At 36.2% G+C, this 20,794-nt stretch overlaps 1 protein-coding gene across 10 annotated transcripts in view; it reads left to right on the forward strand.

Moving 5' to 3' along the window:
* Positions 1-20,794, forward strand: part of DENND1B (DENN domain containing 1B) — a 259,365-nt gene that overhangs the window by 196,473 nt on the left and 42,098 nt on the right. For all 10 annotated transcript variants that reach the window (XM_089906457.1, XM_089906480.1, XM_089906469.1 and 7 more), the window contains 3 exons: positions 11,049-11,139; positions 17,664-17,704; positions 18,417-18,485. In XM_089906457.1, the coding sequence (XP_089762583.1) occupies positions 11,049-11,139; positions 17,664-17,704; positions 18,417-18,485 (201 nt within the window). The remainder of the gene's footprint in view (positions 1-11,048; positions 11,140-17,663; positions 17,705-18,416; positions 18,486-20,794) is intronic.

The following is a 20,794-nucleotide window of genomic DNA, read 5'->3' on the forward strand; positions in this document are numbered from 1 at the left end:
TCTGTTGACTAATTTATTGTAGCACTTCAGTGTAGTTTTCACTAACCTGTCAAGGTGTACTGAGCCTGTTTAAGAAGAAATATTTAAATTAGACTACTTTTTTTTTTTTAGCCCAAGCCCAAAGCGTTATATAGAAAGGAAAATTTAAAGATCCATAAGAAATTAATATATTTTAAAAGTAATTTTTTTGCAGTATTTAAATTTTCCTTTAAATTTCTAAAGATTTCTAATTCGTTAAAAAATGTCTTTCTCTCTAGCTCTCAAGACTTTAATAGTTATCTTTGTGCCCAAGAAGGGTTTCTAATATGAGGTAACTTTTTGAGACTTGGTCATTTCTCCCAGGTGGAGAAGGGGTGTGGGCGTGTGGATTTGTGTGTTGTGTGGCTCCAGTGCACCTGCTGCTTTTCTTCAGGGACAAGACTGTCATGTTGGCACTAAAAAACAGTGCTCCCCCTCCCCCCCTCCCCAGCTTGGTAGAGAAGTGCTCCCCTGGCCCCCTCTCCCCAGAACAATCTTTTTATGAGCTCTTAATTAAAAAATCAAATATTTCTTCTAAAATGATATAAGAATCTTGAAATTTAATTATTGTCGTCCTCAGAGTTTTGATGGATCAATTGCAATTAAATATTTATAGGACATATTCCTAGACCACTGAAGTCATCAGAACATGGATTAATAGCATAACTTGTTTTGGATTTTTGGACTAAATGCCAGAAACTCGCTGACTGGTGAAGAATCAAAGAACTATGAAAAACATACACTTTGTCTCTCAGAGGAAAAATACATTCCCTCTGGCCTACTGGCCATCTATTCACGTTTAACTTGTGAATCTGATCAGAGCATACTTTTTATATTTTTTGTAAAGATGCTTGCCATCAAGTCTGTTCTTATGTTTTATTACATTTGTAAAACATTCATTTTATATTTAATTACATGTTAAAAGCTGAAGTGGAGATGTTCATTTCCATTTAACAATAGTGCTTACTGAAGGGCATTTACAACAACAGATAATTTCTTTAGATTGACTCAGTTTCCTATTAAGATGGTTGTTTGAAGATAAAAACTCTTTGGAAAACCTTAGTGATGTCAATATCAAAAAAAAAAAAAAGAGTCAGCAGGAAGCAGTTTCACTGCTTAATTACATTTATCTTGTAACCTGTTACACCACTTTAAGAGCACATTGTAAGGATTAGCAAGATCCAGAATCTTGCAACTGTTAATGACTTAGAGGGGATGATGTTATTGATCTTGAGAACTAAATTTATTCTTATTAAATAAATTTTGTCTATTTATAGTTTATAAGTAAATTATGGAATCTATACTATGGAATTGTGTCTATGAATGTTTTTGAGATTTCCAGTTATGTTATTTAAGTTTTTGTGTGATTATTTAGCATGTTTAGTTCCAGGTTTTAATTTTTACTTTTGGAATAAAAAGCAAAATACTGAGATTTATGTAAAAAGCATTAACTTAAAGCATACTCATAAATTCTTTTAAAAATCTACTTGCACCTAATTTTAACTTATGTCTTAGATACATGTTTACTAAGTGATGTGGGTAAGTACTAGTCAAGCGACAGGTTACAGTACGTTATATAGACATTGTTTTTCCAACAGGTAATACTTTTTAGTTCAAAATTATATCTATACAACTGTAGCTACTGTTTTCCCTTACTATGAAGTGCTCCAGAGTTATTAGAGTGGTGTGACCATGAACCAGTCTCACTTGGAAAAAATAAAAGCCGTTATTGACTCAAAAATACAAAAAGGAGTTTAGAGAACTGTTAGGTTCAGCATTCCTCTCCATTTATACCACTTCTCAGTTATTCCTGGGTGTCTGCATTGGTATGTGTGTGTATGTAATGTGTGTGTGTGTGTGTGTGTGCGTGCGCATGTGTGTGCACACAAAATTAATCTTTTAGGAACAGACATTTTCATTAAGTATGTATGTTGATAAGTGTCAGTCACTGACAGGATTGTTTGCAAAGTCAGTGATAACATGGGGCATTTTACCAAGTGATGAATTTCTCTTAGCTCAAATCACTAGTTTAGTAACACAGAGTAGTTACTCATCCTCAAAAACGCATCATCAGTAAATAGTTTGGGGATTTATCTCTTTTTAGACTTGAACTGTTCCACTCAAACTAAAATGAATGGATTATTTCCAGTAAACACAAAAATGAAAACCTTTTAAGAAGTCTTGTAGTCTTAATCTTTTAAGGCAAATTAAGCCCTTTAAAAGGATGTCTTAGTTTGTTCCATTTGTCAGTAATGTATTATTTTAAATTTATCATTTTGCTTCACCTTATTTTTTCAAAATCCGTCACCTTAGATCACTTCAGTTTGATTTATCACACTGTGCTGAAAGTGTGTGCAAGTCAAATTCTGCAAGCATTTTAAACTATATTATTTTCACATTAACCATTTATTGTATGTAGCAAAGGTGCCCAAGGTTGGAAGTTACTACCTTTTATCTCGAGATGAAATGCATAATTCCACAACTTATAGTTCTTTAACTTTAAAACCATGAAAAGTGTATGCCCTTTAGTATTGTTTCAGTGTATTCAGTCCCTCGTAAACATTCATTTCCAACTATGTGTTAGGCGTTCTGCCAGGTGTGAAAGCTGCCTACCTGAGGGGCTGTGATCCCCCGCTCAGGAACTTCAGGGGTTGACAGAGAAGGAAAGGGTGGTGACAGTAGGGAAAGTGAACTTGATTATTTAACATTTATTCTGTGTCTACAATACAGGCACTTCACGTTATTTTAGTTAACTCTTAGAAAACCCCATAAGGTATTTATGTATTATTATTCCCATTTTATACAAGGGGAAACAGAGTCCCAGAGATGGCAAGTTGCCTGAGATCATAAAGCTAGTAAGTGGCAGGGTGTGAGGGAGGGCTTTCAGACTCCAAACTCCACGTTCATTTTCATTTGTTCTATCAGAACCTTCTCTGTGCCAAGCATAACGTGGCTATAAAAATGGATGATCTATGGCTTCTGCCCTCAGTTCTAATTTTTATGAGAACAACTCATACTCTAACAAAAAAGCCAGGACCAGATCCTTTTTCTTTTTTTTTTTTTTTAGTTTTTAACATCTTTATTGGAGTATAATTGCTTTACAATGTTGTGTTAGTTTCTTCTGTATAACAAAGTGAATCAGCTATACATATACATATATCGCCATATCCCCTCCCCCTTGCGTCTCCCTCCCACCCTACCTTTCCACCCCTCTAGGGGGTCACAAAGCACCAAGCTGATCTCCCTGTGCTACGCGGCTGCTTCCCACTAGCTAGCTATTTTACATTTGGTAGTGTATGTATGTCAATGCCACTCTCTCACTTCGTCCCAGCTATCCCTTCTCCCTCCCCGTGTCATCAAGTCCATTCTCTATCTACGACTGTATTCCTGTCCTGCCCATAGGTTCATCAGAACCACTTTTTTTTTTTAGATGCCATATATATGTGTTAGCGTACAGTATTTGTCTTTCTCTTTCTGACTTACTTCACTCTGTATGACAGACTCGAGGTCCATCCACCTCACTACAAATAACTCAAGTTCGTTTCTTTTTATGGCTGAGTAATATTCCATTGTATATATGTGCCACATCTTCTTTATCCATTCATTTGTCGATGGACATTTAGGTTGCTTCCATGTCCTGGCTTTTGTCAATACAGCTGTAATGAACATTGTGGTACATGACTCCTTTTTTCTTTTTCTGGTACGCGGGCCTCTCACTGTTGTGGCCTCTCCTGTTGCAGAGCACAGGCTCTGGACGTGCAAGTTCAGCGGCCACGGCTCTCGGGCCCAGCCGCTCCGCGGCATGTGGGATCTTCACGGACCGGGGCACGAACCCGTGTCCCCTGCATTGGCAGGCAGACTCTCAACCACTGCGCCACATGATGACTCTTTTTGAATTATGGTTTTCTCAGGGCATATGCCCAGTAGTGGGATTGCTGAGTCATATGGTAGTGATATTTGTAGTTTTTTAAGGAGCCTCCATACTATTCTCCATAGTGGCTGAACCAATTTACATTCCCACCAACAGTGCAAGACGGTTCCCTTCTCTCCACAGCCACTCCAGCGTTTATTTGTAGATTTTTTGATGATGGCCATTCTGACTGGTGTGAGATGATATCTCATTGTAGTTTTGATTTGAATTTCTCTAATGATTAATGATGTTGAGCATTCTTTCATGTGTTTCTTGGCCATGTGTATATCTTATTTGGAGAAATGTCTATTCATGTCTTCTGCCCATTTTTGGATTGGGTTGTTTGATTTTTGATATTGAGCTGCATGAGCTGCTTGTATATTTTAGAGATTAGTCCTTTGTCAGTTGCTTCATTTGCAAATATTTTCTCCCATTCTGAGGGTTGTCTTTTCATCTTGTTTATGGTTTCCTTTGCTCTGCAAAAGTTTTTAAGTTTCATTAGGTCCCATTTGTTTATTTTTGGTTTTATTTCCATTTCTCTAGGAGGTGGGTCAACAAGGATCCTGCTGTGATTTATGTCATGGAGTGTTCTGCCTATGTTTTCCTCTAAGAGTTCTATAATGTCTGGCCTTACATTTACATCTTTAATTCATTTTGAGTTTATTTTTGTGTATGGTGTTAGAAAATGTTCTAATTTCATTCTTTTACATGTAGCTGTCCAGTTTTCCCAGCACCACTTATTGAAGAGGCTGTCTTTTCTCCATTATATATTCTTGCCTCCTTTATCAAAGATAAGGTTACCATAGGTGTGTGGGTTTATCTCTGGGTTTTCTTTCCTGTTCGATTGATCTATATTTCTGTTTTTGTGCCAGTACCATACTGTCTTGATTACTGTAGCTTTGTAGTATAGTCTGAAGTCAGGGAGCCTGATTCCTCCAGCTACGTTGTTCTTTCTCAAGATTGCTCTGGCTATTCGGGATCTTTTGTGTTTTCATACAAATTGTGAAATTTTTTGTTCTAGTTCTGTGACAAATGCCATTGGTAGTTTGATAGGGATTGCATTGAATCTGTAGATTGCTATGGATAATATAGTCACATTCACAATGTTGATTCTTCCAGCCCAAGAACATGGTATATGTCTCCAACTGTCTGTATCGTCTTTAATTTCTTTCATCAGCGTCTTATAGTTTTCTGCATACAAGTCTTTTGTCTTCTTAGGAAGGTTTATTCCTAGGTATTTTATTCTTTTTGTGGCAATGGTAAATGGGAGTATTTCCTTAATTTCTCTTTAGGATTTTTCATCTTTAGTGTATAGCAATACAAAGATTTCTGTGCATTAATTTTGTATCCTGCTACTTTACCAAATTCATTGATTAGCTGTAGTGTAGTTTTCTGGTAGCATCTTTAGGATTCTCTGTGTATATTATAATGTCATCTTCAAACAGTGACAGCTTTACTTCTTCTTTTCCGATTTGGATTCCTTTTATTTCTTTTTCTTCTCTAATTGCTGTGGGTAAAAATTCCAAAACTATGTTGAATAATAGTGGTGACAGTGGGCAACCTTGTTTATTTCCTGATCTTAGAGGAAATGGTTTCAGTTTTTCACCATTAGGAACGATGTTGGCTCTGGGTTTGTCGTATATGGCCTTTATTATGTTGAGGTAAGTTCTCTCTATGCCTACTTTCTGGAGAATTTTTATCATAATCAGTGTTCAATTTTTGATGAAAGCTTTTTCTGCATCTTTTGAGATGATCATATGGTTTTTATCCTTCACTTTGTTAACATTATGTGTCACATTGATTGATTTGCATGTACTGAAGAATCCTTGCATTCCTGGGATAAATCCCACTTGATCATGGTGTACAGTCCTTTTAATGTGCTGTTGGATTCTGTTTGCTAGTATTTTGTTGAGGATTTTTGTGTCTGTTCATCAGTGATGTTGGCCTGTAGTTTTCCTTTTTTGTGACATCTTTGTCTGGTTGTGGTATCAGGGTGATGGTGGCCTCGTAGAATGAGTTTGGGAGTGTTCCTCCCTCTGCTATATTTTGGAAGAGTTTGAGAAGGATAGGTCTTAGCTCTTCTCTAAATATTTGATGGAATTCGCCAGTGAAGCCACCTGGTCCTGGGCTTTTGTTTGTTGGAAGATTTTTAATCACAGTTTCAATTTCAGTGCTTGTGATTGGTCTGATTATATTTTCTATTTTTTTCCTCTTTCAGTCTCGGAAGCTTGTGCTATTCTAAGAATTTGTCCATTTCTTCCAGGTTTTCCATTTTATTGGCATATAATTGCTTGTAGTAATCTCTCATGATCCTTTGTATTTCTGCAGTGTCAGTTGTTACTTCTCCTTTTTCATTTCTGATTCTGTTGATTTGAGTCTTCTCCCTTTTTTCTTGATGAGTCTGACCAATGGTTTATCAATTTTTTTTTATCTTCTCAAAGAACCAGCTTTTAGTTTTATTGATCTTTGCTATCGTTTCCTTCATTTCTTTTTCATTTATTTCTGATCAGATCTTTATGATTTCTTTTCTTCTGCTAACTTGGGGGGTTTTTTGTTCTTTCTCTAATTGCTTTAGATGTAAGGTTAGGTTGTTTATTGAGCTTTTTCTTATTTCTTGAGGTAGGATTGTATTGCTATGAACTTCCCTCTTAGGACTGCTTTTGCTGCATCCCATAGGTTTTGGGTCGTTGTGTTTTCATTGTCATTTGTTTCTAGGTATTTTTTGATTTCCTCTTGATTTCTTCAGTGATCTCTTGGTTATTTAGTAGCATATAGTTTAGCCTCCATGTGTTTGTGTTTTTTACAGTTTTTTTCTTGTAATTGATGTCTAGTCTCATAGCGTTGTGGTCGGAAAAGATGCCTGATACAATTTCGATTTTCTTAAATTTACCAAGGCTTGATTTGTGACCCAAGATATGATCTGTCCTGGAGAATGTTCCATGAGCACTTGAGAAGAAAGTTTTTTTCTGTTGTTTTTGGATGGAGTGTCCTATAAATATCAATTAAGTCCATCTTGCCTAATGTGTTATTTAAAGCTTGTGTTTACAAATTTATTTTCATTTTGGATGATCTGTCCATTGGTGAAAGTGGGGTGTTAAAGTCCCCTACTATGATTGCATCACTGTCGATTTCCCCTTTTATAGCTGTTAGCATTTGCCTTATGCATTGAGGTGCTCCTTTGTTGGGTGCATAAATATTTACAATTGTTATATCTTCTTCTTGCATGGATCCCTTGATCATTATGTAGTGTTCTTCTTTGTCTCTTGTGATAGTCTTTATTTTAAAGTCTATTTTGTCTGATATGAGAATTGCTACTCCAGCATTTTTTTGATTTCCTTTTACATGGAATATCTTTTTCCATCCCTCACTTTCAGTCTGTATGTGTCCCTAGGTCTAAAGTGGGTGTCTTGTAGAGAGCATATATATGGGCCTTGTTTTTGTATCCAGTTGGCCAGTCCATGTCTTTTGGTTGGAGCATTTAATCCATTTACATGTAAGGTAATTATCAATATGTATGTTCCTGTTACCATTTTCTTAATTATTTTCGGTTCGTTATTGTAGGTCTTTTCCTTCTCTTGTGTTTCTTGTGTAGAGAAGTTCCTTTAGCTTTTGTTTTAAAGCTGGTTTGGTAGTGCTGAATTCTTTTAGCTTTAGCTTGTCTGTAAAGTTTTTAATTTCTCCATGGAACCTGAATGAGATCCTTGCTGGGTAGAGTAATCTTGGTTGTAGGTTTTTCCCCTTCATCACTTTAAATATGTCCTGCCAGTCCCTTCTGGCTTGCAGAGTTTCTGCTGAAAGATCAGCTCTTACCTTTAGGGGGATTCCCTTGTACGTTATTTGTTGCTTTTCCCTTGCTGCTTTTAATATTTTTTCTTTGTATTTAATTTTTCATAGTTTGATTAATGTGTCTTGGCCTGTTTCTCCTTGGATTTATCCTGTATGGGACTCTCTGTGCTTCCTGGACTTGATTAACTATTTCCTTTCCCATGTTAGGGAAGTTTTCAATTATAATCTCTTCAAATATTTTCTCAGACCCTTTCTTTTTCTCATCTTCTTCTGGGACCCATATAATTTGAATGTTGGTGCATTTAATGTTGTCCCAGAGGTCTCTGAGACTGTCCTCAATTCTTTTTTCTTTTTTCTTTATTCTGCTCTGCAGTAGTTATTTCCCCTATTTTATCTTCCAGGTCACTTATCCGTTCTTCTGCCTCAGTTATTCTGCTATTGATTCCTTTTAGAGAAATTTTAATTTCATTTATTGTGTTGTTCTTCATTGTTTGTTTGCTCTTTAGTTCTTCTAGGTCCTTGTTAAACATTTATTGTATTTTCTCCATTCTGTTTCCAAGATTTTGGATCATCTTTACTATCATTACTCTGAATTCTTTTTCAGGTAGGCTGCCTACTTCCTCTGCATTTGTTTGGTCTGGTGGGTTTTTATCTTGCTCCTTCATCTGCTGTGTATTTCTCTGTCTTCTCGTTTTGTTTAACTTACTGTGTTTGGGGTCTCCTTTTCACAGGCTGCAGGTTTGTATTTCCCGTTGTTTTTGATGTCTGCCCCCAGTGGGTGAGGTTGGTTCAGTGGCTTGTGTAGGCTTCCTGGTGAAGGGGACAGGTGCCTGTGTTCTGGTGGGTGGGGCTGGATCTTGTCTCTCTAGTGGGCGGGGCCACGTCTGGTGGTGTGTTTGGGGGTGTCTGTGAACTCAGTATGCTTTTAGGCAGCCTCTCTGCTAATGGGTAGGGTTGTGTTCCTGTCTTGCTAGTTGTTTGGCATGGGGTGTCCAGCACTGTAGCTTGCTGGTCGTTGAGTGGAGCTGGGTCTTAGCATTGAGACGGAGATCTCTGGGAGAGGTCTCACCGATTGATATTCTGTGAGTCCAGGAGGTCTCTGGTGGTCCAGTGTCCTGATCTTGGCTCTCCCACCTCAGAGGCTCAGGCCTGATACCAGGCAGGAGCACCTAGACCCTGTCAGCCACACGGCTTAGAAGAAAAGGGAGAAAAAAGAAAGAAAGAAAGGGAGGGAGGGAGGAAGGAAAATAAAATTATTAACATAAACAATAATAGTAATTTTTTAAAAAGGAATACAGCAACCAAACCAATAAATAAATCTACCAGTGATAACAAGCGCTAAAAACTAAACTAAGATAAACATAAATATCAGAAACAAGTCATTTACAGACAGCAAACCCCAAGTCTACAGTTGCTCTCAAAGTCCACCTTCTTAATTTGGGATGATTTGTTGTCTATTCAGGTATTCCACAAATGCAGGTACATCAAGTTGATTGTGGAGCTTTAATCCGCTGCTCCTGAGGCTGCTGGGAGAGATTTCCCTTTCTCTTCTTTGTTCTCACAGCTCCCGGGGCTCAGCTTTGGATGTGGGCCCGACTCTGCGTGTAGGTCACCCTCAGGCATCTTTAGGGAGGTCTGAGGTCTTCTGCCAGCATTCAGTGGGTGTTCTGTAGGAGTTGTTCCACATGTAGATGTATTTCTGATGTATTTGTGGGGAGGAAGGTGATCTCCATGTCTTACTCTTCCGCCATTTTGAAGGTCCCCCCAGGACCGTATCCTTTTAGAGTATGTTTGTTTAAACCCATTTTACCACATTTTTTGTTAAAACCATTCAATGGTAAAAAGGTAGTTAAACCACATTTTGAATGGGAATCTCTTGATTCCTTTGCCATTCTTCATTAATTTGGGTCTGTAGGACATTTCTGTCTCAGCATCTCACAACTGAAGTGACTTCCTGCCGTTCCTGGCCTTCACCTTGCTGCCTGAGAGCAGCACTGCCTTCACCACTCCCCTTAGTTGCTTTGTCCGCTAACCATTTAACCAGAACACTAGGGCAGACTGTGAGAATTTTTTTTAAATTCTTATTTTAACTAATATAAGCTACCTTATTTTAACTAAACTTTAAATTTCTAGGGTGAAAAAATTGTCTCCAGGATTAGTTAATTCCAGAATGAAAATGAGCATTTTATGTTAATCCCCAGATCTTCATGTCTGCTCTTCAAGCATCATTCAAGTCTTTCTTGTGTTATCCTTTGCCTCTCATACAGTGGAGCCTTAAAGATACTTCACCGTCTTTATGAGTGGAGAAACCTCAAAACATTTATAATATTTTTCATAATGTAAGTGATACAAGTGTCAGATGCCACAGGTTAACAATATAAAACTAACCAAGTGCCAGTAGTACGTGTGCACGTAAAATACATCACTGGTTTATGCCTGGGATTGGTCAGCAAAATAATCACCTAAGGATATTTTTCAAAACCCCAAGATTCTGCTCTGCTGTGTTTGTAGGAAGAGGACAGAGATGGGGCAAAGCAGGTGGTGGACGAGATACGCCCCAAGTACTGTGTTTTGAAAAGGATCTCCAGGTGCTCTTGGTAGCGTCTATTTCCCACCCCAATCTCTTCTTTCAGAATGCTGAAAAATACTGCTGAAAACAACCTCATGCAAGTCAAGTCAGCATGTGTTTACCTGAACGATATTCATGTTCGTAACCGTAGTTCTGATCGTTCAGTCAATACACATGCCAGGAATTGTGAAAGTTCTGTTTATTTTGTTGTTAAATGGTTAGAATTATCTGGTGCTCTGTTGTGCTTTAGAACGTAACAGTTTAGATGAGTGTTTTATTTTACTGGATGAAGTTAGTATTAACCTCAAAAATAGTAACGTCTGACATTTCTTGAATGCTTACTGCGTCAGAAGCTGTGCTAATAAGTCTGTGTTAATTTAATTTAATGTTTGCAGCAATGCCATGAGGCAGATACTGAGAAAACTGAGGCCTGGGGGGAGGACACAGCCTCACGGGCCAAGGCTCGCCTGGCAGCAGCCTCAGGCAGACCCTCACAGAGGCTGTGACCTTCACCGCCACACAGTTTTGTTTCTTGTTAATGAAGTTAGTCTGTGCCGTACATTTGTCATTTAACTAATAAGCTGCTATTTGCGGAGTACCTGCTATTTCAGTGGTTTGAGAATTTTCTTGTCATGTATCTGTATGTGTGTACACACATATGTGTGTAATTTATATGAGTGTCTGCTATTAATATTTTTGTTGTAAGTAAAAATTAAATAATTGAAGTAAATGAAAATTAACATATTTGACACTTTTTAATTTCAGTTTATCGATGGTCGACTGGCAAAACTAAATGCAGGAAAGGGTTTCTCTGATGTTTTTGAAGAAGAGATCACTTCAGGTGGCTTTTGTGGAGGTAAAGACTAGTTCCAGTGAGATTATCCATTTTCTGAATAACAATTATCTTGATATTTGCACTTGTGTCTCATATAATCTACTTCATAAACAACTATTTTCTCCTAAATACCTAATATCTTAGATACATTTTTTCATCTTATAAGAACTATAGTATTAAGTTACTTTGCCTGGTATGTTATTCAAGGCTGAAGGTGGTCTCATGAGTTGGTAGTGGTTTGCTTGGATAGTCTCTTAATATTACTGGAGATGAATATCATAGAAATGCAATTAGTTTGTATTTTCCAGCCTCCTGACTAGTTTTCTCCACTAGAAAACTACTAGTGGTATCTACTACTAAGATTAAAGAACTGAGATTGTTGTTGGTATAGTAGATTTTAATGTAGTCCAGAAAGAAAGGTTTGAACACCACAGCTGCTTCTGTAGTAGGAGTGACATTGTAGAAGTCTACTTTTTTTGCTTTGCAGACCCTGCAGCGTTAGGAACAGACTTTTCAGTTTACTGTCCCATGTTCTTAACACTTGTCACTGTAATAAGTGCTCACTTAAAGCAGTGGAAGGAGACATCTTATTTTGTATGTGTGACACACAGGTGATACCCCATTTTTATTTAATATAATTAATGTAATATAATTGAGCAGTTACACTGTTTGAAATGTAAATAATTCAGACAGTGTTACAGTACTTAGGAAATTAATGACTTAGGGACTGGTACTCTGTACATAATGTTCCAGTATGTAGTCCTGATTCTGGCAGAGAATTTTGCTGGAGACCTTGAAATGTCCTCTTCATTCTTTCAGCCAGTATTTGCTGAGTGTTTCCAGTGTACCAGGTGCTGTTCTAGATTTGGGATGGGCTAAACAAATAATCCCTGGTGTGTTCACTTTCACCTGGTGTGATAGTAGTTTTTCCACTTATATGTAGGTTTAATTTAGGAAAAAAAAAACCTTTAGTCTGTGTGTGAATAAATAGTTGCTAGCATTGAGAAATAAAATGTGAAAAGACAAAGAGTAATAAGTCCTCATCTACAAACTTCCCCAAATTTAATTTTAATCTTGAATAAGATTTACTTTTGCGCCACAAAAGTATAAAAACCATTGAGGTCATTTGTTCATTATAAGAGGTACAGATGAACTGAGCAGTTACGGACCTTCCTCTGATGTAGGCATAGCGTTTCACTGAAAGCTTTCAGCTTTGAGAAAAACTTAGTTTCCTCGACTCAGCAAGTGAGCTGAATGTGGAATCGTTCAGCTCCTCGCTCTCCTCAGCTTATGGATAAAAATGTAGCTTCAGTGGAACTTTTGTGTTAAAATAAGGCTTTTTTACTTTTCAACTCAGACAAGCAAAATATTGTCAGCTCGTGGACGGATTGCTTCAGGCGCCTACTCAGCATTTACATACCTGCCGTCTCATTATCGCTATGACCCGTGGGGCTAGTATCTTATATGGGATTGAGGATGACATCGTGTGACAGTAATGGGGTGGAACTATGATCCTTTTGTGTAGTGAAATTCTGTAGTCTTCACCATTGGTCCACAGACCCTCTGTAACAGAGTAGAGGGTAGGTGGCCTTTCTGGTGGGAGGAGGGTCACCAGTTTTTTTCACGGAAGGCCCTGCTGTTTAAAAAAGAACAGAAGAATATTTATCACCAGGTAGCGTCTGATTTAGAGACTGCTGCATTTTCAGTACAACTTAATGCCAACCACTTTGTTGTTCCTTCTTAAAATGAAAAAGGTTTTGAACTCTTACTTTAAGGAGCCAATACTGATCCAAAAGGAAAGCATCATTTAACAAGTATTCATTTCAGTAGGTACAGCAAGAAAGTACATTAGAAAATGATGCCTGGCTGTCAGGTATTATTCTTTTAATTATCATATTTTAGATTATTATCTTAGAGATACATAGAGATTCTTCTTAGAAGAAAATAAAGCAAAATCATTAGAATTTGAAATAAAAAACTAATAATCTTTTAAAAATTAGCATTGTTCTTACTAATGAGATATATGTGTATGTATAATTCCAAAAATAGTTCCTAGAAGTCTGCTGCAAACATTTGTCATCTAGACCACATTTGTGGAGAGAATACGTCTGAGATACCGAACTGGGGTTCAGAAAGTAAACTGTTATAATTTCTCATTTCTCTCATAGTTACAGTAAAAATTATGATAAATGTTCATACTTATTGAATGTTAGTATGTGGTAGAAGCTCTCGTAAGAGCTCTCCAAGCATTATCTCACTTAACCCTCACAGCACCCTGTGAGGGACTTTGAGTAGGGTTTTTGTTTTTGTTTTTTTTTTTTGGTGTAGCCTTATTTTTATGAGGGTACCCACCTCGATAATTTGCCCAAGGTCACATGTGACGGCCTGGCTTCAGAGCTCCTGCTTTAATAACTGTGATCTATTGCCTTCTTATGATAAGAGATCTTCTCAATTAGAAGACCTTCAGTAAACAAGAGCAGTACTCAAGCCTTCTCTGCTCTGATGGATAAAAGCAAAATTCCTGTCTCTTTTGAATACCCTTTGAAGATTTTTTTAATATATAAAACCTTCAGAAAGATCACTGTAGGAGAAATCAACATTCACTGAAGCTAAAGAAAAAATCGTATGTTCCTTTAAGCAAAAATAGGAAATTTTAGACAAGCATCTCATTTCTCCTCTTTCTATTCCATTACAGTGGCAGTTTATATACTATTTTTGTTGCTAATATGCATGGTTATGATAAAATGAATATGAGTATAGTGGAGCTGTGTAATTGCTGTGACTATTGTGCAGCACATCACATGTAGAACATCTCGATTCACATTGGGTCTAGAACTGTGGTTAACAGCTGTGAATGGGTGTGGATTTTCCAAAACGCTTCTCTGTCCTGTGAATCCCTGTGGTCAGAACTGTTAAGGAAATCCATGTTACCCCTGATCCCTTTCATGGGAGACTTGTAGAACATTCAACCTTATCTTAAGAGGAAAGTAAAAAGAATATCAGAAAATGTGTAGAGGGAAGAATATCATAGAGGTTAAAAGGTCATCAAAGAGACCACAAATAGGACAAAGGATGCAATTAGATAAACACAAATATCGGTCTGTGAAAAAGCAACTGAGGAATATTGAGTAGTTAAGATCATGGTTTTTTTCCCCCATAATTTTTAAAAATTGAGTTACAATGCTGTATCAGTTTCAGGTATATAACATAATGATTCGGTATTTTTCTAGATTATGCTCCATTTAAAGTTATTATTAGATATTGGCTGTATATTATACTGTGCTGTACATTACATCCTAGTATTTTATTTTACAATGTACCTAGTAGCTTGTACCTCTGTTTTTTTTTCATTTAAAATAAGACTAGTTATTGAAAATCCACATCCAGTTTTTTGAACTTTAAAAAGGAGACACATTTTCAGATTGATTTTATATAGAAGTGTGTGGTTACTCTCCATTATTAGCATTGGTTTCTTCATTAGTTTCCCAGCATAATCTGATCAGTCTTGTATTTATTTAATCCTATTTCTTTTTTTTACTGACTGGTTACCAAAGAAATTTGAAGGGGTGGTAGGTAAGTAATCATTAGTTTTAGTGACATTTTTCTGGCCTCACTGAACAATTTACATTTTTTGATAAGTGACTGCAGGTTACTGGAATTTAAGCAAATATATTTGAAGAGAAAGTCTTTGCACAAGTGAGAAAGATATTTTGTCCTTGAATGCGAGAAAATCACTCGTTTGATTAACAAGTACAATGTTAAGAATTTCCTCAATAATGCTTATTATTTCCATAATCCAGTTACTTTAAAAGAAAGACTGAGGGTTGTTGTTGGTTTTTTTTTTTTTTGGCATTTATTTTTTGAGAAGAAAAACAGCCTTTTTTAAAAAACACACATTATCAGAGAATAATGTGCTTGTCTCATAAATTTTGTGGAAATAGGAGCCTTCAGACTTAAAAGCACTGGAGTTGAAAGAGACAAGTAGCCTTTAAAAATTTTTTTACTGGGAATCTACCTAAATTGTACTGCATGTTTTCCTATTAAGCTGTTACTTAGGGACTTCCTGTTTGTCCCTATACCACATGGTTGCACATTATTATTACGGGTGGTTCTGACTATCAGCTGTTTCTCCTCTAGGCATCAGCTTTGAGCAGCCCCCTTTCCTTTCTAATATAATCGCTTTGAAGTCATTCAGAGAAGATCTCTATATAACTTAACTCTTCTCATATTTTATTTATCCTTCCATCTTAAAAGTTGAAGGACTAATGAACCAAAAATTAAAATACCTAGATTCTTATTCTTTCTCAGTTGCAATCTTTGTGAACTTGGGCAGGTAATCACATTAGAACCTCAGTTTCCTCATTTGGCAAGTTATTTGTCAGAATAACTAAGTTGATGGTGTGCTGTCACATGCTACACGTGGCAGCAGCCAGGTTACAGACCTAGTCCCAGTGGCATGGTTCACAAGGGCAGAGTGGCCTGACCCACAGACTCACTGGACTGCAAAGCCCACTTCCTTCCCATCCAACTGCTCTGCCTGTGGCACCACCTGCTTGGCCTCTTTTACAGTAGAAAGATGCAACTCAAGTAATATAACGCAGACAAAAACATTTTGCAACCTGTAAAGAGCTGAATACGTATGAGCTATTTTTATTCCTCACAACTTTCTCCAAGAGCTGACCTTTCTGTAACTGCTCTGAAGTTTTATGATAGTTGCTTTCTTTGTGGTTCAGAGGTTTAAAGAATATGTTTTCTGGAATGACAAGTGTTCCAGAATGCGAAATAGTTATATAGTAGTTGATGTTTCTCTTTCCACTTTCTAACTTCATTTTGGGGAATGAATTGAAACACTTTCCAGAATACTATGAATAATAACCAAGTTTTAAATATGTGATTTCCACACAACCATTTTTAGTAGAGAAGTAAAAAGTATATGAACTGATGAGACTTTTTAATAGAGAAGTAAAAGTATATGAATAATCTGGATAAAGACATACTGTTTATTTTCTGTTAATAAAATCTTGAGAAATAAATTAATAGGATAACTTGGATTTTTTCATCATTTTACAAGGGAAATAAAAATTTTGGTCAGGCTGTACACTATCTGAAACTCATGCCCTTTAAGCAATGCATAGGCTATTTTAGGTAGATACATTTTGTTGTAGTCATTTCATAAGATTAGAAAAATATTGTTTTCCTCATATTTCTTCTTCCAGAAAAGGTACAGTGTAGTGCTGAGTAATAAGAGATGTTTTTCAGAATAGGGGTTGTTTCTTGATATTTCTTTGAAATTAGGGAGAGATTTTTAAGTATAGGAGTGAATCCAGAGCTGGAAATTTTTTGCCTGATGTTGATTAGGGATGCAAAGGTAACAGCTAGAAAGAAGTTCTTGGGCTAAGGACCATCCTGCCTCTGTGTTATAACAGCAAGGCGATGCATTTGTTAAAAAGCCACAGCTACGCACAGGAGGAGAACACAATCTACCTTAGGGATCCTTTGTACTGGGTAGTCAGTCTCTGAGTAACCTTTGTTTTTTTTCTTGTGGGAGTATTTAAGCATTTAAACAACCAGGAAGGTAGATGAAATCTAACTAAAGTCAGCTGATATAAAACAGTACTTTAGTTGTGTGGCTTTCTTTTTTTTTTTTTTTTTTTGCCTTCTTATATCATCTTATTGATTAAATTAATTATCGTATTTGGAGCCCAGTACATGATTACTGGTTTTACTAGGACTGGTTGTGTCAGCATTTGAACTTTCTGATAGCCATGAGGAGATACTACCATATTTCCTGGGGTAGTACCTTTCAGATTTGGGTTTACAACTAGAGAATATTTTCAGAACATTACTGCAGGTTAATTGCATCAAAGTAAAATTTGCTATCAATTAATACTAATGTCTAACAACTATAGAGGAATCTTTTTGGTCCTCAAGGATCTTTGCATTTCTAAATTTCCTTCTAGTTTTTTCCTTTCCTTATACACTTTTTTTTTTAATTTTTAACATCTTTATTGGAGTATAATTGCTTTACAATGGTGTGTTAGTTTCTGCTTTATAACAAAGTGAATCAGTTATACATACACATATGTTCCCATATCTCTTCCCTCTTGCGTCTCCCTCCCTCCCACTCCTTATACACTTTAAATATTGTTTTAAATGAACCTAATTGTATAAAAGAGCCAAACTTTTACAAAGCAACATAGACATAAATATTAAAAAATCACTTTAAAAGATGTAGGAATTTTGGATTTCGAAAGAGAGGTTATTTTTTCCCTCTGAAAGTAGCGTTAAAATGAAAGAAGATAGAATACCTTAACATGTTATCTTCATATATGAGTAAAGAAAAAGTAGTCTTAAAAGTGCTAGTTACTATTTTCCTAAGAATTAGAGCGTTTATTAGTTCTTATGGTGAATTGCTTCTTTTACAATATTGCAGATAAATAAAATTTGCCTACTAAAATCCTGGAAATGCTAGTTCTTGATGAGTTTTGGTTTATGGATTTATTTTTGATCAGATATTCCTGACATCTTATTTTTATATATTTCAGGGAACTCGAGGTCATATCAGCAATGGGTGCATACAGTCAAGGTAATAATAAACCGTCACAGTTTCTTTTTTTTTCTTTCACTCTAACATATATGGGAAAATGTTCAGTTCAAGTATACTGTTTATGCTGTTTATTGGCAATATTCGAAATGTTTCTATGTTTTCTCACACTTTAAATATTTTTATTTTATGCTTATGGTTTGTTGCTACTTATAAAGAAAATTTTAAAATAGAAAGCTTTTGTCTTTCCGTTTTCAAAATAAATGGCTTGATTTGGAAAGCAAGATTTTACTGTCACCTTATAATATATTCCAGAAGAAGGAATTAGGCAGAGTGGTAGGATTTGATGGGAGTTTTATTATTTCTGGTAATGTGCTTTTGTTAATATGATTATTTAAAATATAAAACTCTCTGTCACAGATTGAGACTTTACTACCAAACAGAGAAACAGATGATTGTATTTCCTTTTCATTAAACTTTAAATATATACTGGTCATATTGCCCAAGTCTGCCTAAACTGCAAAGACGAAGGGACTTTATTATGGCAATTAAAAGAACAGAGTAGAATGTTTGCATTTTGTGTGAAATTACTATAGCGTATATAAAAGCTTGAAAACATCCAACATGAAATAATTTTGTAGGTCTTTCTTTAAGCTGTGAGTAAAGCTCTTTTTCTATACTATTAATAACGCTTTGTTTTCAGGACAATCTGGCCAAAAATTTTTAGGACTGTGTTTCTGTTTTTCCTTTGCAGAAAGGAGGTGCACTACTCAACACAGCAATGACCAAAGCAACCCCCGCTGTGCGAACAGCATATAAATTTGTAAGTTCTCTTTGGTGTTTTAAAAGTTCTACTGGTAAAAATTTTATAACATTCTCCTAGATGATAAACATGTAAATCCAAAATCTTTTCTATTTTCCTTTAAATAAGCTTTTAAAAAAAATTTAGAGTTAATATTGACTGAAGCAAACTCAGTTATTAAAATTGTATCGTTGTCCAGACAGGATATTTCCTTTGTACAATCTAAAAACGGCTCTTCATTTTATTTCAAAGCTATCAGCAAAATTGTGCCCTCAAATCGAAACAGTCCATGATGAAGAGCCATTTTTAAAGATTTGATTCTTTCATTTAACAACATATTTTAAATTCTCATTGTGCACTTGAGGCTTAAGTAGAAAAACATTTTTAAAAATATGGCAAGTTCTCTTCCCTCAAAGATACTTTGACTCTCCAAAATTAGAATTCTTCAGTGATACCCCATGGCTTGTAGTAAAATAATAATGATGATACCAGTAGCAACCACGATAAGTAAATAATTAACAACCTAAAAATCTCTTTGCTGTGATAACTGAGACCCTCCAGGAGCCGGCCCCTCCTGCGTCCCATCTCATCTCCCCGAACCCCCAGCCTTGGTGTTTCCAGACCCTGAGCTCTGCTCATTTCGTGAATGCAGGGCACTCTCTTCTGCCTCTTTATTCTTCACAGGCCGTTCCTGCTGCTTTGGGGACGTCCTTTTCTTGGCTTCTATCCACCTGCTAAATTCATCCTATAGACGTAGTTTAGACATTAGTTCCCCTCAAAAAAAAAAAAGTCCCAGCGCCACACAAAAAGCGTTTATATAGCTCTTCTGTGCTTCCACAGGACCTGTGGACAGACCTCTGCTTCAACACTTGTTGTGTCTGTGCACCTGGTATCTATACAGGAGACCTGTAGGAGCTGGTGGGTTGGCACTCAGCAAGGCTTTCTTTGAAAATTCAATAGGTCATATATATAGTCTGTATTTCTAAAAATATTCTGGGCATTAGTTTGATTTTATAAGAATTTATCTTCACGTGCTTTCTCAGTAATGAATCGATGTGATTGAATTAATGATAGAATAATATGTTTTGATAACTTTAGAACTTACACTCTTTCCCTGACTTACAATTTTGATATATATGTAGCCACCATTTCTGTTTAAAAAAATCGGTTCCAAAGGTTATGTTTTATAGTAGCGAGGCTAATCTACAGAGTGGATTCAAAGATACGGAACCAAATCTCTGAACTATCTGAAGCCTTATCAGGAAGTAAAAGTAAGAAGAGGTGACGTTTTGTCTTAGAAGTGTCAGCCTCTGCCTTTGTTCGAAGCCTTGCTAGGAAAGCTCTCTGAGTAGATCGCCTTCTCACTCTAATTAATAGTGGTGGTTTGATCTATATACAGTTTTTGAAGAGATGTTAATTTTTCACAATGAAATAGCACATAGCTGCCATGTAAAAAAAATCGAACTAATGTTGAGCCTCGTTTTCCACATTTAAGATTCTAAAAAGGTGTCACAGTCAAGTACCCTTCATTTTGATTCCTGAGAGAATGCTCAACATTTTCCTTCAGGCTTGGAGAGGTTAGATTTTAGTTTTGCTAAATACGTGTTCTTCTCCTTAATTTCACTCATGTCTTCCATAAAAGCACAGAGATAGAGCAGACATGTTCAAAACCCCATTTGTTGTTTAAATTTGTATCCTTCTAACCAGTATTTTAGTTTGAACCCTGCTCAGCAGAACAGTAAAATATTTCAAAAATTTAAAATTCTGCTCTTTGGAAGATTATTCCCTAAATTAATTTCAGGCGAATTAGAGTATTTAGAATATACTTAATCACTTTTAACATTTGTCTTGTGATCAGGTTGAACATGAATCAAGAGGTTTGGGGCAAGTAGATAAGTCAATCTGTGACCTTCATGGTTGTACCTAAAACCCTTCTTTCTAGACTGCTCATATTCTGAAATATGAACTCTGAAATTCCTCCTTTGACCACAGATTGCTATGAACAAAATTCCCAGTTTCTCTTGTATGGTATAACAGGATTTATTTACCTTGAAGTTCTGTAGATAATACATTTTTTAAAACCCTGGGAACCATGTTTTTAACTGTTTTATTCATTCAGCAAATCACTGTCATGATCTAGGCTTTGTACTGGTTATTGGAGCAGGGCAGGCACTGTGAGTAAGACAGGGGCTGTCCCTGCTTTTATATTTGTATTGCTGTGTGACTCTCGGTGCTTTGGACGCACTACAGAGGTACCGAATATGTATTCATTGAAGGAAATGATGATTTTGTCCTATACTTAGAACATTTTTCTATCTTTTGTTTTTCCA

The sequence above is a fragment of the Delphinapterus leucas genome, chromosome 1 (genome assembly GCF_059928025.1).
Source record: "Delphinapterus leucas isolate spDelLeu-1000000601 "Yukka" chromosome 1, BTC_Dleu_Yukka2, whole genome shotgun sequence".
Classification (NCBI taxonomy): Eukaryota; Metazoa; Chordata; class Mammalia; order Artiodactyla; family Monodontidae; genus Delphinapterus; species Delphinapterus leucas.